This window comes from Talpa europaea (assembly GCF_964194135.1).
Source record: "Talpa europaea genome assembly, chromosome: 10".
Taxonomy (NCBI): domain Eukaryota; kingdom Metazoa; phylum Chordata; class Mammalia; order Eulipotyphla; family Talpidae; genus Talpa; species Talpa europaea.
Window position 1 is genome coordinate 94,652,461 of NC_140077.1, and position 14,236 is coordinate 94,666,696.

At 50.6% G+C, this 14,236-nt stretch overlaps 1 protein-coding gene across 1 annotated transcript in view; it reads left to right on the forward strand.

Annotated features, from left to right (window-relative positions):
* RHOBTB2 (Rho related BTB domain containing 2) overlaps positions 1 to 11,941 on the forward strand; it is a gene marked incomplete at its 3' end in the record, with an annotated part of 25,372 nt that extends 13,431 nt beyond the window's left edge. The window contains exons 4-11 of the mRNA XM_084244955.1: positions 411 to 514; positions 996 to 1,181; positions 1,766 to 2,778; positions 3,071 to 3,189; positions 5,192 to 5,342; positions 9,518 to 9,606; positions 10,372 to 10,477; positions 11,724 to 11,941. Coding sequence (XP_084101081.1) covers positions 411 to 514; positions 996 to 1,181; positions 1,766 to 2,778; positions 3,071 to 3,189; positions 5,192 to 5,342; positions 9,518 to 9,606; positions 10,372 to 10,477; positions 11,724 to 11,941 — 1,986 coding nt within the window. The remainder of the gene's footprint in view (positions 1 to 410; positions 515 to 995; positions 1,182 to 1,765; positions 2,779 to 3,070; positions 3,190 to 5,191; positions 5,343 to 9,517; positions 9,607 to 10,371; positions 10,478 to 11,723) is intronic.
* Positions 11,942 to 14,236: the final 2,295 nt, after the last annotated feature.

A 14,236-nucleotide genomic window follows, 5' to 3' on the forward strand; every position in this document is an offset into this window, starting at 1 on the left:
TGCACTCGAGCTTTGTCTGGGTACAGCATCTGTGCAATCATCGCCCCCGTAATGGGGAGCACAGAGGAGAGGAATTTTGGAGAGCTGAGAGAATGAAAGAAGCTGTGGGCTAATGGCAGATCAGGGGCCCATCAACACACAGCTCCCTGAAAACTCCTGTCCACAGCCATAGCAGTCTGTCCCCTTAGGGTCTCTGTGCTTCTGACAGCTTGGAGGCTGCCCTTACTACTGAGTCTTCAGAGGTTGCATCTGCATTAAAGTATGCAGGGCACATAGTGGGAGGTACTAGAGCTGCCCTTCCAATCCCCAAGTTGCCAGGACCCTTGGGGTAAGCTGGCACCAGCCTGAACTGATACTGGGGCCCCAAGTTACTGTTGCCCTGATCCCATCTTCCTCCTTGTCCCCCACAGGTGCTGGAACGCTCCCGAGATGTGGTAGATGATGTTAGCGTTTCCCTCCGCCTCTGGGACACCTTTGGAGACCACCACAAAGACCGTCGTTTTGCTTATGGGAGGTAAGGAATGCTTCTGACTACCTGCAGGGAGCCAGGTGGGTGGGTATCCCCCCAGTTTCCCAAGGAACAGTGCAACTTTGTCAAGTTTAAATTAAGAGGAAGAAGTAGAGAAAACGGACCCTCACAGAGGAGGCAGCCTGGGGCAGTGGAAGGAGCCAGGGCTTAGAGTCCCAGCCCTGCTCCCTACTAGCTCTGTCACTTTGAGCGATTAACTATTCTGAGATGATAAAAATGGTAATTTCTAACTCACAAGATAGCCACAAGGTCAAAATAAGCATCTCTGAAAGCTCTAAAATGCTAAATTAGAGGTACATAAATGAGAGGTGCTATTATTATACATTTCGTATCAGATCATGTGAGCAGGTGACAGATGTGGGGTACAGCACAGGGAGGGAGGCGGGCTGGCTGCTCTTCCTGTTTCCAGGGGCAGGTAACCTATTGCTAGCATTCTCTGCCCTTAACCTTACTCTCCCACCCCCAGATCTGATGTGGTGGTTCTGTGCTTCTCCATCGCCAACCCCAATTCCCTCCACCATGTTAAGACCATGTGGTACCCAGAGATCAAGCACTTCTGCCCTCGAGCACCGGTCATCCTGGTGGGCTGCCAGCTGGACCTGCGCTACGCTGACCTGGAGGCTGTCAATAGGGCTAGACGACCCTTGGCGAGGTAGGGGGTGCTGTTGCTACCCAAGGAAAGGAGGAAGACTGGATGGGGGTGTCTTCATTGTGCCCTACTCAGCCCTGAGGGAACCCTGCTCATTCTTGCACCTCTCCCTTCCTTTGAAACAAGCTTATGTAGGGGCCCTCCATTCACTCATTCATTCATCTCTTGTGCCCGTGTGGGCAATACCGGGCTAAGCACCAGGAGAAGAGAAGAAGAGGAGGTTGTCTTTATGTGAAAGGGGTTATAGTCTTGCTGGGAGATGAAATAATATGTCAACAAGACCAACATGGACCCTTCTGTGCTAATTGCCGGAGGGCATTTAGGTGCTACCACTGTTGTGAGCAGGGACCTGGCATAGATTCAGAAGACTTCCGGAAGAAGAGGGTGTGGGAGGTGGACCTTAGAGGACTGCTAGGGTTTGGTCAGACAGGAGAAAGAGCAGAGATTCAGTTCAAATGAGCTGGGCAGGAGGGAGCCAGGGGAACATCCTGCTGTCCAGTCAACGGTCAGGCCCTGCACCGCTGCCTTTCCCAGACTCCCGCCTTCCACCCCCAACGCAAGTTTGGTTTCCTTTCTTGAACCTACAGGCCTATCAAGCCCAATGAGATCCTTCCCCCAGAGAAGGGTCGGGAGGTGGCCAAGGAGCTGGGCATTCCCTACTACGAGACCAGCGTGGTGGCCCAGTTTGGCATCAAGGACGTCTTTGACAACGCCATCCGGGCGGCACTCATCTCTCGCCGGCACCTGCAGTTCTGGAAGTCCCACCTCCGAAATGTGCAGCGGCCTCTGTTGCAGGCACCCTTCCTGCCTCCCAAGCCACCTCCCCCGATCATCGTGGTGCCCGACCCCCCCTCCAGCAGCGAGGAGTGCCCCGCCCACCTCCTGGAGGACCCGCTGTGTGCGGATGTCATCCTGGTGCTGCAGGAGCGGGTGCGCATCTTTGCCCACAAGATCTACCTCTCCACCTCCTCCTCCAAGTTCTATGACCTGTTCCTCATGGACCTGAGCGAGGGGGAGTTGGGGGGCCCCTCAGGGTCAGGGGGCCCCCGCCCAGAGGACCATAGGGGTCACCCTGATCACCACCACCACCACCACCACCACGGACGGGACTTCCTGCTTCGAGCAGCCAGCTTTGACGTGTGCGAGAGCGTGGAGGAGGGCGGGAGCTCCGGGCCTGCTGGGCTTCGGGCCTCAACCAGCGACGGGATCTTGCGGGGCAATGGAACAGGGTACCTGCCAGGACGGGGTCGAGTGCTGTCTTCCTGGAGCCGAGCTTTTGTGAGCATCCAGGAAGAGATGGCAGAAGATCCTCTGACCTACAAATCCCGGCTGATGGTAGTGGTAAAAATGGACAACTCCATTCAGCCGGGGCCCTTCCGTGCTGTTCTCAAGTACCTGTACACGGGGGAGCTGGACGAGAAGGAGCGGGACCTCATGCACATCGCGCACATCGCGGAGCTGCTAGAGGTCTTTGATTTGCGCATGATGGTGGCCAACATCCTCAACAATGAGGCCTTCATGAACCAGGAGATCACCAAGGCCTTCCATGTCCGCCGGACCAACCGGGTCAAGGAGTGCTTGGCAAAAGGCACCTTCTCAGGTATAGCATGTGCTTAGGGACTGACAGCCAGAAGGCAGGGGAGTTCCCTTCCTGCAGCTTCTCAAGCTCTGGGTTGACCCAACTAGCATTCCCAGTTGTCTCAGGAGGTGATGTCTGGGAGATGTGGAGACGCCACTTCTGGAGCCTCATTTCCCCTGCCGAGAGCTCAGTTGCTTAGCACTCCACAGACCATGGCTTCAGAAGGAGACAGGCTGCCTGGGAGCAGCGTCTCAGGTTGGCGGTTCCACTTTCTTTCACCACATCCTCACGTGATGCCTCTTCTCCCGGACAGATGTGACCTTCATCCTGGATGATGGCACCATCAGTGCCCACAAGCCCCTATTGATTTCCAGCTGCGACTGGATGGCTGCCATGTTTGGGGGGCCGTTTGTGGAGAGTTCCACCAGGGAGGTAAGGCTGGGTGGGGCTAGTTGGAAAAGAGACTCACACCTTTTGCACCTGAGACCTGTCAGTTAATGATATTTTCTTTTGTATGGACTGTGCCAGCTGAGAGGTGGGCCCAAGAGAACTTGATGAGGTGTTTCCCTCGGCCAAGGATTTTCTAGTACACCTGGACAGGGAATTAGAGTAACATTTTAACAACAAATACGGTTTTCAGGTCTTGCACACAGCTCATACTCAGTGTAGCATTCCCACTTTATACTTAAGGAAAGCAAGACCCTGAGAAGTTAAATGACTTGCTCAAAGTTGCCTAAGTAGCAAAGGATTAGGACTTGAACTCATCACTTCTAATTCCCCAGCTCCTTACCTTGTATCTTGTTCTCTCCCTGACACTTAGGAGGCAACTGGAAAAAATTCAGTGTGTCTCAGAAAGAACCCATCACTGTTTTATAATGTAGGGTTTATTAATATTAAGGTATGGCAAAGCCAAGAGATCAAGAGAAAACAGCCACTGAAAAGATACATTATTACATCTCAGATCTCAATTGGAGGGGCCCATGTAGGGCAGGGATGGGGTATACAGGGAAGCCCCAGTGTTGGTCAGGAGGCACAGGGAGCAAGATGAACCATGGACAAGAACCTTTACTGTAGTTTCCATGGGATGGAGAGCATAAGTGGGTGTAAGCAGGTTTCTGATTGACAGGCTCGAATAATTTCAGCAGACTCTGGGGTGTGGGGCTCTCCTTAGTTGTTTGGAACCTTGTTCTGTGATGGGACCAGTGAATGGTGACCTGGACCTTGAGAGTCTGATAGAGGAGGTGGTCGAGGGGTGTAGACTCTGGATTGAGAGGTTTGCAGATGAAAGGTGTGATTGCAGGTGACTCCTTCACTATCTCTGGGAATGGGCTAGGTCTGGGAGGGCCAGTCCCTGCAGGGTTTCAAAGCATCAAAGTGCATAAGTAAGAAGAAAGGCTTTATACAGTCACCTTTCATTCTAATGAGTATGGCTTCAGTTCACCTTCAGTTCACACTGTCACTTTCTCAGGCGCCTGGTTCAGAAGGGATCTATCAGTGTGTCCTGGGAAATATTCCTTAAGTCTCTCCTTTCCTTTCCATTCTTCCAGTGAATCAGAGCAGCCCAGGCCTTGGTCCAGGGTGTGCCCCGTCTTCTCCAAACTGTAACATGGGTGTCCAGCCTCAGCCTTGCAGCTAGCAAGGCTAACTTGGTGCAGATGCTTAAAGTTCTGAGTGTCACAGGCCGTTTTCCCAGCTGGTCTGTGATTTCTTTTGAGCCCAGGAGACTAGCGCTTTCACTTCAGCCTCTTCACTGCTGGTCTCTTGATTGAGAACTGGACCAATAACAACACAGCGCCACATCCTGTGACAGAGAATAGGAATTTGCCAAGATTTCTGGGAAGTCCTAATTGAAGGCACAGTGGAGGGGTTGAGATTTGAGTCTCTGATCCTTGAAGCCTCTTTTGGTTTTGGATATTCCAAGCCTGAGATTAGGAATTCTCCAAAGCCCTATGGGCCTGCCAGCCCTAGGCACTTCTCAGTACCTTAGAGCCAACTTGAAAGCTCTAGGCGATTCCCTGCGCAACCTGGAGAGACTTGCCTGATGAGAAAGCAGTTTTTTGTGGCAGCACTGTTCTGACGAGATCCCAGAGGCCCCAGGCAGCAACCTTGAACAACCAGAGAGAAGCCAGCCAGTGTTTGCTTTGCTCTGGATCCCACTTCCAGGGCTCCCTGCAGGGCTGGGGTGGGGTGGGGGGTGTGCAGAACTCCTCAAGCATCCGCCAAGCCAGAATAGCTTCGGAAGGATGCCAATGAGACGCTAGATCTTTTTGAAAGGTATCCGAGCCCTGCCCACTGGTGCTCTGTGCCAGTTGCCCCAGGAGACAGGCCTTTTGGGGGTCTTCACAGCAGGTTGAGTTGCACAGGAAGGGCTATGTCTGAGGGAGACCAATTGCATGGGCCATGTGTCTCAGAATGGAGGGGCTCCCCCCCGCAGGTGGTGTTTCCCTACACGAGCAAGAGCTGCATGAGGGCCGTGCTGGAGTACCTCTACACGGGCATGTTCACCTCCAGCCCCGACCTGGACGACATGAAGCTCATCATCTTGGCCAACCGCCTCTGCCTGCCGCACCTGGTTGCTCTCACAGGTAACTAACCAGAGTGCCCAGGGACCTCCCCAGGGAAGAAGGCAGGGAACCCCCCAGGCGTGATTAGATCTTCTCTCTGCCTCTCTCCTCCTAGGGGACTGGCTACAGCACCAAGGGACTAAGTTGACAAAAAGTGAAATATGGTGCGGAGGTTTGGGTGAGGACACGGATGTAAAGAAGTGAATGTGAGGGAATGCTCCATGGGGTCACCTCACAAACTCTCTCCAAAGGTGATTTCAGCCCAGCAAAGTGGTCTCCAGTAGGTGATAGTGCCCAGTGGCTGCCCTCAAGCTGCAAAGAAGAGAACGCAATTCTGCTTCTACCCTTTGGTTCTTCTCTTCCTTATTTCTTTTATTCCCCTTCTCCTTCCCTTTTTCCCTTTCTCCCTCCTTTCTTTCCTCCTTTACCTTCAACTTCACCTGCTTTTCTTTTTTCTTTTTTTCAAAGATTTATTTATGCATACAAGAGCTGGGGTACAGGCCAGAGGCGTGAGGGGTGAGAGGATTCACCAGAGACAGAGCGGGGAACAGAACAGGCAGACCGTCCAAAATACACTGCTGAGGGGAGCAGTGGGTGAGACAGGAGAGGTCTGTGCACCATGTGGGTAGCTCCCTGGCCGGCCAGGAGATTGAACTTGTGCTGCAGAGGCTGCAGATAGCTTCACAGTGCTGTGCTTAACCCCTTGCACCAAAAAGAAGGCCCTCACCTGCTTTTCTTTAAAATAAAAATCAAACATTGACCTTCCACTCCTAATCTTTGAAAAGAGTGTGAGCATTTGAGCAGCAAAGACTGAGATCCAAGCCCTTGCTGGAGAGACCAGGCAGGTGGGGATTAGGGGCATCCAAGGGGCTGGAGAAGAGAACCAGAGCTGTTCAGATGCAGGGAGCCTTTCAGAAGGCTTCCACAGAAGTGGGAATTGGCATTTGTGTGATGTTGGTGTTAATACCTGTACTGGTAATTTTTTTTAAGAGTTTTTTTTTTAAAGATTTATTTATTTATACAAGCACTGGGGTACAGGCCAGAGGTGCAGGAGGGCGAGAGAATTCACCAGAGACAGAGCAGAGAGCAGAACAGGCAGAAGGACCGAAATACACTGCTGAGGGGAGCAGCGGGTGACACAGGAGAGGTCTGCTGCGCCATGTGGGTCAGCTCCCAGGCCAGGGATTGAACTCACGCTGGCAATAGTGGCTGGCAATAGTCTGATCACACTGAGACTTTAACCCCTGTACCACCAGGGAGGCCCCAGAAGCAGAATATTAAGAGCTGAGCCTGGAGAGGCGTCAAGGACCCCGGCCGGGGCCACATAGAGCTGTAGGGCCTGGAGCAAAAGACAGTGTGTCAACTACTGATGTCCTCGAAAAGTACTGCCATCATCCCAGAGCACATAAAACTGTCCAAAATTTTGGGCTCGGTAATTCAACTTTAGAAAGACTATTTCCAAAAGAAATGACCCAAAAGAAAAAAAGTGCAAAGATATTTCTATAAACTTGCTTCATTGTGGCAAGCAACCACTCACGAGTCAGACAGGCAGGCCCGGGCCTTTAAAGATGCTCACCTGCACCGCCACACGGGAGGGCCGGTGGAAATAGCATCGATGACTGTCCTGTGAAAGCGCTGTGTACACTAGCAGACGCAGGGGGAAATGCACTGTGTGTGTACCTTGCTAAGGATCAGAAGATGCTGAGTAATTATTGTTGAGCGATTATAGTATAGTTGGTGATGTGTTCAGTTTGGCGAGATATGCTTTCTATGCAATTAGTAATTCAAAATTAAAGCTTTTTTAGTTGCTAAGTATAATGCAAATTCACGAAACATGTTCAGCTTAATGAATTATTATAAAGCAAAATGACACCTTTTGGGAGCTAGAACCTTGCTGGCCACATAGGAAGCCTCCCCTGTACTTCCCAGTCACCCTCTGCCAGAAGATACCCTCTGCCTATTATTCTTCTGTAGGGTAATTTTTATGACCCTCCTCCCCTTACTTTTTTTCATAGTTTTATCTTGCAACACTAAGCCCTACAGCATAATTTTATTTTTTATATGTCATTTAAATTTCTTTGAATCTACAGATACCTTGTCTATTAAAATTTATTTCCTTTGTAATTTATTTTTGGCAGAGACCCGCTGACCTTTTGTCCTGTAGAGTTTTCCACAATCTGGATTTTTGCTGATCGCGTTTCTGTAGTACCCATATTTCCTGTCAGCTGGTCATTGGTCTAGAGGCCAGATGAAGTTCACATTCAGTTTTCTTTGGGCAAAACTACTTCATAGATTTGACTTTTCATCAAGAGGACAGGTTGCCAGTATTTCTCTCTTTCTGTGATGCTTGTTGCCATTGATATTGCCTGGATTCAGTAATTTATTAGGTGTTCTGAATGGTAATATTCCAATCCAATCATTCCTTCCTCTCAGAATATCTAAAAAGAGAGAAACTTCCCCCATCAACTGATTATCCAGAGGACAGTTCGTGTGGGAATGTCAGGGCTTCATTCTTTCCTTGTATTTGCCATTTTCTTTTTTTTTTTTTTAAGATTTATTTATTTATGCATACAAGAGCCGGGGTACAGGTACAGGCCAGAGGTGTTGGGGGGTGAGAGGATTCACCAGAGACAGAGCGGGGAACAGAACAGGCAGACTGACCGAAGAACACTGGTGAGGGGAGCAGCGGGCAAGACAAGAGAGGTCTGCTGCACCATGTGGGTTGCTCCCTGGCCAGCAGGGGATCGAACTCGTGCTGCAGAGGCTGCGGATTGCTTCACAGTGCCGTGCTTAACCCCTTGTGCCACCAGGGAGGCCCTATTTACCATTTTCAAGTTAAATTTGTTTCCTATCACCATTTGAGGCTGACCAAATGTTTTTTCTTCATGAAGAACTATTATGAATCCTTCCATTTGAGCATACCTGCTTGGTCTCCATTAATTGCAGTTATTCTGTTCACGCTCAGAGACTGTATTGCACTGGTAGCTGGTAGAAGTGTCTTTGCGTGGCTCTAGCCACAGGCTGATGGAACTTTCTGGCTGTGTGGAATGACAAGGTGTTCCAGGTTCATCTTGGATATCTCCTGCCCTATTTTTATGCGAGTCCTCGTCTCTTACAGTTGGAATGTGTTCAAGGCTAGTCTGTGCATGAGGGATGCTTATGCTCTAGGTTGCCTGTTGCTTCTAGGTCTTTTCCATGGACTCAGCTGAGAAATACACATATACTTTTTTTTTTTTTAACAATTTTTTATTAACCTGTCTCTAGGTATATAGGATTTATTTATTTTTTTTGACTGTTCCTTTTTCCCTTCAGTGTTTTATTTTTTTAATTTTATTTTTATATTCCCCATGCAATTGCAACCCCCTTATTTTGACCCCAATTCCTCCTTTCCCTGCCCCCCAGCCCCCATAGAGTGTCTCTGGTTCATAGTTGTTTGTTGATTTTGATTTTGATTTTTGATTTTTTCTTTCTTATAGTTATTCTTTTTCCTGGTCCCTTATTTAAGTTTTCTAGATTCCTGCTATGAGTGAGACCATCCGGTATTTTTCTTTTTCTTTCTGGCTTATTTCTCTGAGCATGATCCCTTCCAGCGCCATCCATGTTGCTGCAAATTGCATGTGTTTATCTTTTTTGAATGCTGAGTAATATTCCATGGAATACACATATACTTTTAAAGATAAAATGCCTCATGAGTTTATACTGAAACAGTTAAAATGTAGAACTAAGAGTGTTCACGTCTTCGATATAGACACTTTAACATAAAACCCATTTTTTGTTACTAGATTTAAATTAATTCAAATAACTAGGTTTAATCCATGTTTTTCATTTTGTAGTTCTCAACAGACCTGAGTCTTAATACTCTCTCCCAGTAGTATCTGGGTTGATTCCACTGGGGGCTCTCACCCTAGGTAGATTAGGTTATTGGGGGAACATACATAACTTGAAAATTCCTCTTAGATGATTCTAACATCCCCTTTACTTTCCACCCTCTCTCCACTGGGAAAGTCTTATTCAGATCCCAGCTTCTTCGCTGGTGGGAGCACCTTTAATCTCCTGTGGCCTTTCGTGGCCTGCTGGGACTTGCCCTTGGCTCTGATCTCTCTTTGCCCTGCAGTGAGCCCTTGCCAGGGGGCTTCAGTGAGGGCATGTTTGTTTCTCGGGATTCTTCAGCTGATTCCTGGCTGTGTGTGTCACAGAGCAGTACACAGTGACCGGGCTGATGGAAGCAACCCAGATGATGGTTGACATTGATGGGGATGTCCTTGTGTTCCTGGAACTGGCTCAGGTATGAGGCGAGGGGAGGAATCTCTCCAGCATTCCCAGTGTGGGGTTCTGTCTGCCCGCTGGCAGTGAATGAGGGGGATTGGGCATTGGTGGGCAGGAGGGAACCCATCATCAGACTCAGTTCCCTGGCTGGGCAGAGCCCATGTCATCCTGCATGCCAGAGCACCCACCTGATATGCCAAGGAGAAAAGCTGACAGTGGGAGGAAGGTACTGAGACTTCGGGCATGGAGGGAGCCCCAGTGTCGTGTTTAGACATGGTTGCTGCCTGTCTAAGGTCATTTAAAGGACATCGAGGACTCACCTAAAATTAAATGCCCATCTCCTTATTTCCAAACAACCTAGCGAAATCTCCCACATTGACCCTCACAGTACCAGAAATCCTACCATAAAAGATTAAATTATGAAATTAAACCATGCAGTTTTGAGGCTTACAGACAGCCCTGGGAAATTCAGCTCCTTGAGTCCAGTCCTCAGCACCTTAGTGCAGACAGCTTTAGTCCCTGATGGGGAGAAGGAGGAGTGGATTCTGGGGTGGTGGGAAGGGGTTTGCGCAGGACAGAGGTGAGGTAATGGTGGTGTCCCACAAAGCCAGATCCAACATTCTGTCCTCATAGTTTTGTGTAGGCTTGCCTCTGGAGGTGGGTTCTTTGTGACTACAAGGCACTTTATTCTCTGCCCCTAAACTTAGCCCTGAGGTCCACTGTAGATGTCTGTGAAGACCCCGCTCCAGGGTCTCTTCACAGACTCCCTTCTATCTGTCCCTAGTTCCACTGTGCATACCAGTTGGCCGACTGGTGTCTCCACCACATCTGCACCAACTACAACAACGTGTGCCGCAAGTTCCCCCGCGACATGAAGGCCATGTCCCCAGGTGAGCATCCCGGCAGGACCTGCCACGCCTCCCTCACTCCCAAGGAGCCTCAACCTGGGGCCACTCCAGGGCACCTGGAGCCTGCTAGTGATCCTGGAACTTAACGTGACTTTGGGGTTGGAAAGCATCTGCAAAGGAACATCCAGCCAAGCCGAGGGGGCCCCGAGGACAAGACCTGGCCCAGAGGGCAGAGTTGCTGGGGACTTGGGGCAACTTTCCCTACCTCTCAGGCCTCTCTTGTCATAGTTCTAAAAAGGGGTTTGAACTAGATTGAGTTGTATCTTTCAAACTTTTTTGGACAGGATTGCACAGTAGGAAATACACTTTAGATTGTGAGCCAGTACTTGAATAGAAAAATATAGAAATCATTTATAATGCTGCCCATGACCCACTACATTGAGGAACTAGGACGGGCACACATCCCAGCTTGGACAACTCAGGTTTGGTTATCTTGGAGGTCTCCCGCGATGACTTCTGCTTGATTAATGTGTCAGGTCCTGGGGCCCAACAGGAAGGTATGGGCTCCAGGGGAAGTGTTGCTGGCTTCTCTGAGTTCCTGTCACATGTTCTTGAGGTCTCCATTCTGCTGTGACTCTCCTCCCCCTTCTAGTTTGTCACTCCACTTACCAGTTTTTCCACCTTTCATGATTATTACAACCCTTTTAGCATTTTCTCTCTAAAGAATAGCTCCTATCATGTCACTCCTCTGACCCCCAAACTTCCATGGCCCCCATACCTTCCAGAATAAGTCCAAATCCCTCAGCCTAACCATCCTGCAGTTTGACCGCTTGTCTTCCTGCAGCCGTCCCTCTGGCCCTCCCTTCAGCCAGAGCTCTGCCAGAATCTTCTGCTCTTACTCCCAACCTTTCTAAGCATCTGTGACAGTGTTACTCACCCTTTCTTCCTCTTTGGTTCTTTGTCTCAGACTTTTTCCTCCCCAGTACATATGAAACCCTCAGTTAGATCCCCCCCCTGTCTTTGGAGAACAGCATAACTGGGAGAGCGTTTCCCCAGCCTTGTCACCCCCACTTCCTGGGCATTTAACTTTCTTTCGGGAGCTCTGCAGCTACAGGGGGCCTCTGTGAAGGCAGGGACTGGTTTCCCAGGCCAGTCTCTGTTCCTTGAAGGTCTTCTGTGGGTCCCTGTGGCAGTGGGGTGGGGGTTCCTTTGAGATCCTCCACAAACCACACCCCTCTGGGCCTTCTCCTGCCCCCCTCCTAATATGCCCTCTTCCACTCCACTCCAGAAAACCAGGAGTATTTTGAGAAGCACCGGTGGCCACCTGTCTGGTACCTGAAGGAGGAGGACCACTACCAGCGGGCACGGAAAGAACGGGAGAAGGAGGATTATCTCCACCTTAAGCGGCAGCCCAAGCGGCGATGGCTGTTCTGGAACAGTCCCTCCTCACCATCCTCTTCCGCTGCCTCCTCATCATCCCCATCTTCCTCCTCAGCCGTGGTCTGAGATGCTGCCACCCTCTTCTGACCCTGCTGCTGTTGTCCCTACTTGCCCCTCTGCTCTTCTGTATTGCCCCCTCACCCCCACCTTCCAGGGACAAGGGGACCCACATAACCAGGACCCTTGAGGGCAGAGCTGTTCTCATAGACAGCAAGAGAGGAGCTGGGCGTTGTCAATCAGAGCAGGCACGCCCTGCAGAGGTCTCGTCTCCAGTTCCAAGGCTGGGTAGGAGAAGCTGCTGGAGGGTGGGAGCATGAAAGGGCTAAGTCTGGCACCTTATCTCTCAGTTGGTGAACCCCAGAGTCAAAGGGAAACTGCTCTGGCCATGAGACCTGTGGTATGTGTCTCTGAGGGTCCTGCCTCTGTGGCCGTGTTTTTCCAGCAAAGGACTTGAGGGCTACACTTGTTTTGTGGGTGTTCCCACATGGCGCCTACTTAAATCCTCACTGGAGAAGCCAGGGTAGAAATTAAGCCTTTAGAGCCCAACTCAAGGCTTTTGCATCCTGGGGCACAGCTGCCAGAGGCCACAAGTGTAAAGGCCTCCACTCTGCCAGCCTCCCTATAGGGCCACATGCATCCAGGCCTGATGAAGGCTGGCAGGCTGCTCAGAATATGGGCCTAGAAGCAGTTGCTTTTGGTGCAATCAGAAGTCTCCCTCCCTGGTCCTTCACCACTCAGATTTGGAGAGGAGAGTCAACAGCAACAGCTGGGATGGGGGCAGAGAAGGAAGGTGGTGGGGGAAGGGGTCTGGGTATAGCAATCCCCTGTTCTGTGGGGCCACTCCCCACCTCTGGTTAGCATGGCTTCTTATGGGGTGAGGCAAAAGTAGCAAAAACAAAAAACAAAACCCTAACAACAGCCAACAAAATCACCAACAAAATATCCTATCCTCTTATCCCCTTGAAGGAAGAAAAACAGAAAAAGACAACGTATAGCTTACATTTTTATAAAGCCTAACGGGCTCCTATGATGATGAGATAAAGGTTTAGGATGTAGAATTGACTCCGATGGCTTTCAGGAAAGAACTTGTCACCTGCTGTGGCTGAGGAGGCCCTGGCCCTGCTGCTGACTCTGAGGGCCACACATTTCTACCCCTTCAGCCTCCTGGGGTTGAAGTTTCAGGGGCTGGGGCAAGGGGCAGTGTCTCAGAGCTTAGACCTGGCGTGGGACCCCTGCTTTAATCCATGTCGAGAATCAAGTTACCCCTTCACCTACTGAGGATGACCCCATAGGATGTGATGGTATTGAGGGTGGGGTGGGTAGAAAGGTCAGATAAAGGGCTGAATTTGGAGAACAGGAGTCCCTGTAATGAAGGCTTACAGAACATGGTCCTCCTTAGCTGGTTTGGGATAAAAGGGGAGGAGAGAAAAAGGGAGAATTGAATTGGAGCAAAACCAAGGTCAGTCCTGAGGAGAAGATGAATGTGGAGGATTAAGACTAGCTTGCACCCCCTGGGGAAATGCTGGGCCATGCCTGACCTGTTCCCCTTTTCTAATGCTGATCCACATTTCATACCCCCCCCCCCAAACACCCTTTATAGATTTGAAAGGCTGAGCCCCTTAGTTGAAGGGTGGTGCCAGAGGGGCAATTAGGTGCCAAGCTAGAGAAAGATGCTTTAGAAAGGGGGAGTGGCTTTAGGTCCCAGCCCCCTGGGGTGGGCTGCACCATCGACAGTCTGGCTTTAAGTCAGGGCTAGAGTAAATCCAGAAACAAAGGGAAACTTTGCAACAATTTTGTGGAGCCACTACCTAGAGATTTGAGGTTAGTCAAGAGGCTAAGACAAGAGAAGGAGGTAGAGATCCAGTAGGTCGAGAGTGGCAGCGACCCCTGTTGTCAGAGCTGGGACTGACCCCAGGCATGACTGCCTTCCCTCAAGTCCCTGGTGGGGGTGGGAGGCTGGCTTGGAAGCTGGGCATGTGCTGCCCCCTGCTGGCTTGTCAGCCTCCCTTCAGCTGAGCGCAGCCTTTGGCCTCAGGGAGAGCTGAGGAGCTGAAGGGCAGGGTGGGAGACAATGCTGGAGCAGGATGCAGCTCTACCCCCTTGCTCTGGGGGAAGGTAACAGAAGAGGGACACACCTGAGTCTTAGGGCTTCCAAGAATGCTAAGTGAGAGGGAGACCAGGGCCTCCGGACAAGGGGAGGGGAAAGGTGTTCCTGACTTCGTAGGCCGAGGAATCTGGGCCACTGATGAGGATGCACAAAGGCCAGTGGTGAGAGAAAGTGAAGATGGCCAGGGAGTGTTCCCAGAAGTATCCCACCACCCAGGGCCAGCTCACCCCTCAGGGACCCACTGCCCTTCCCCA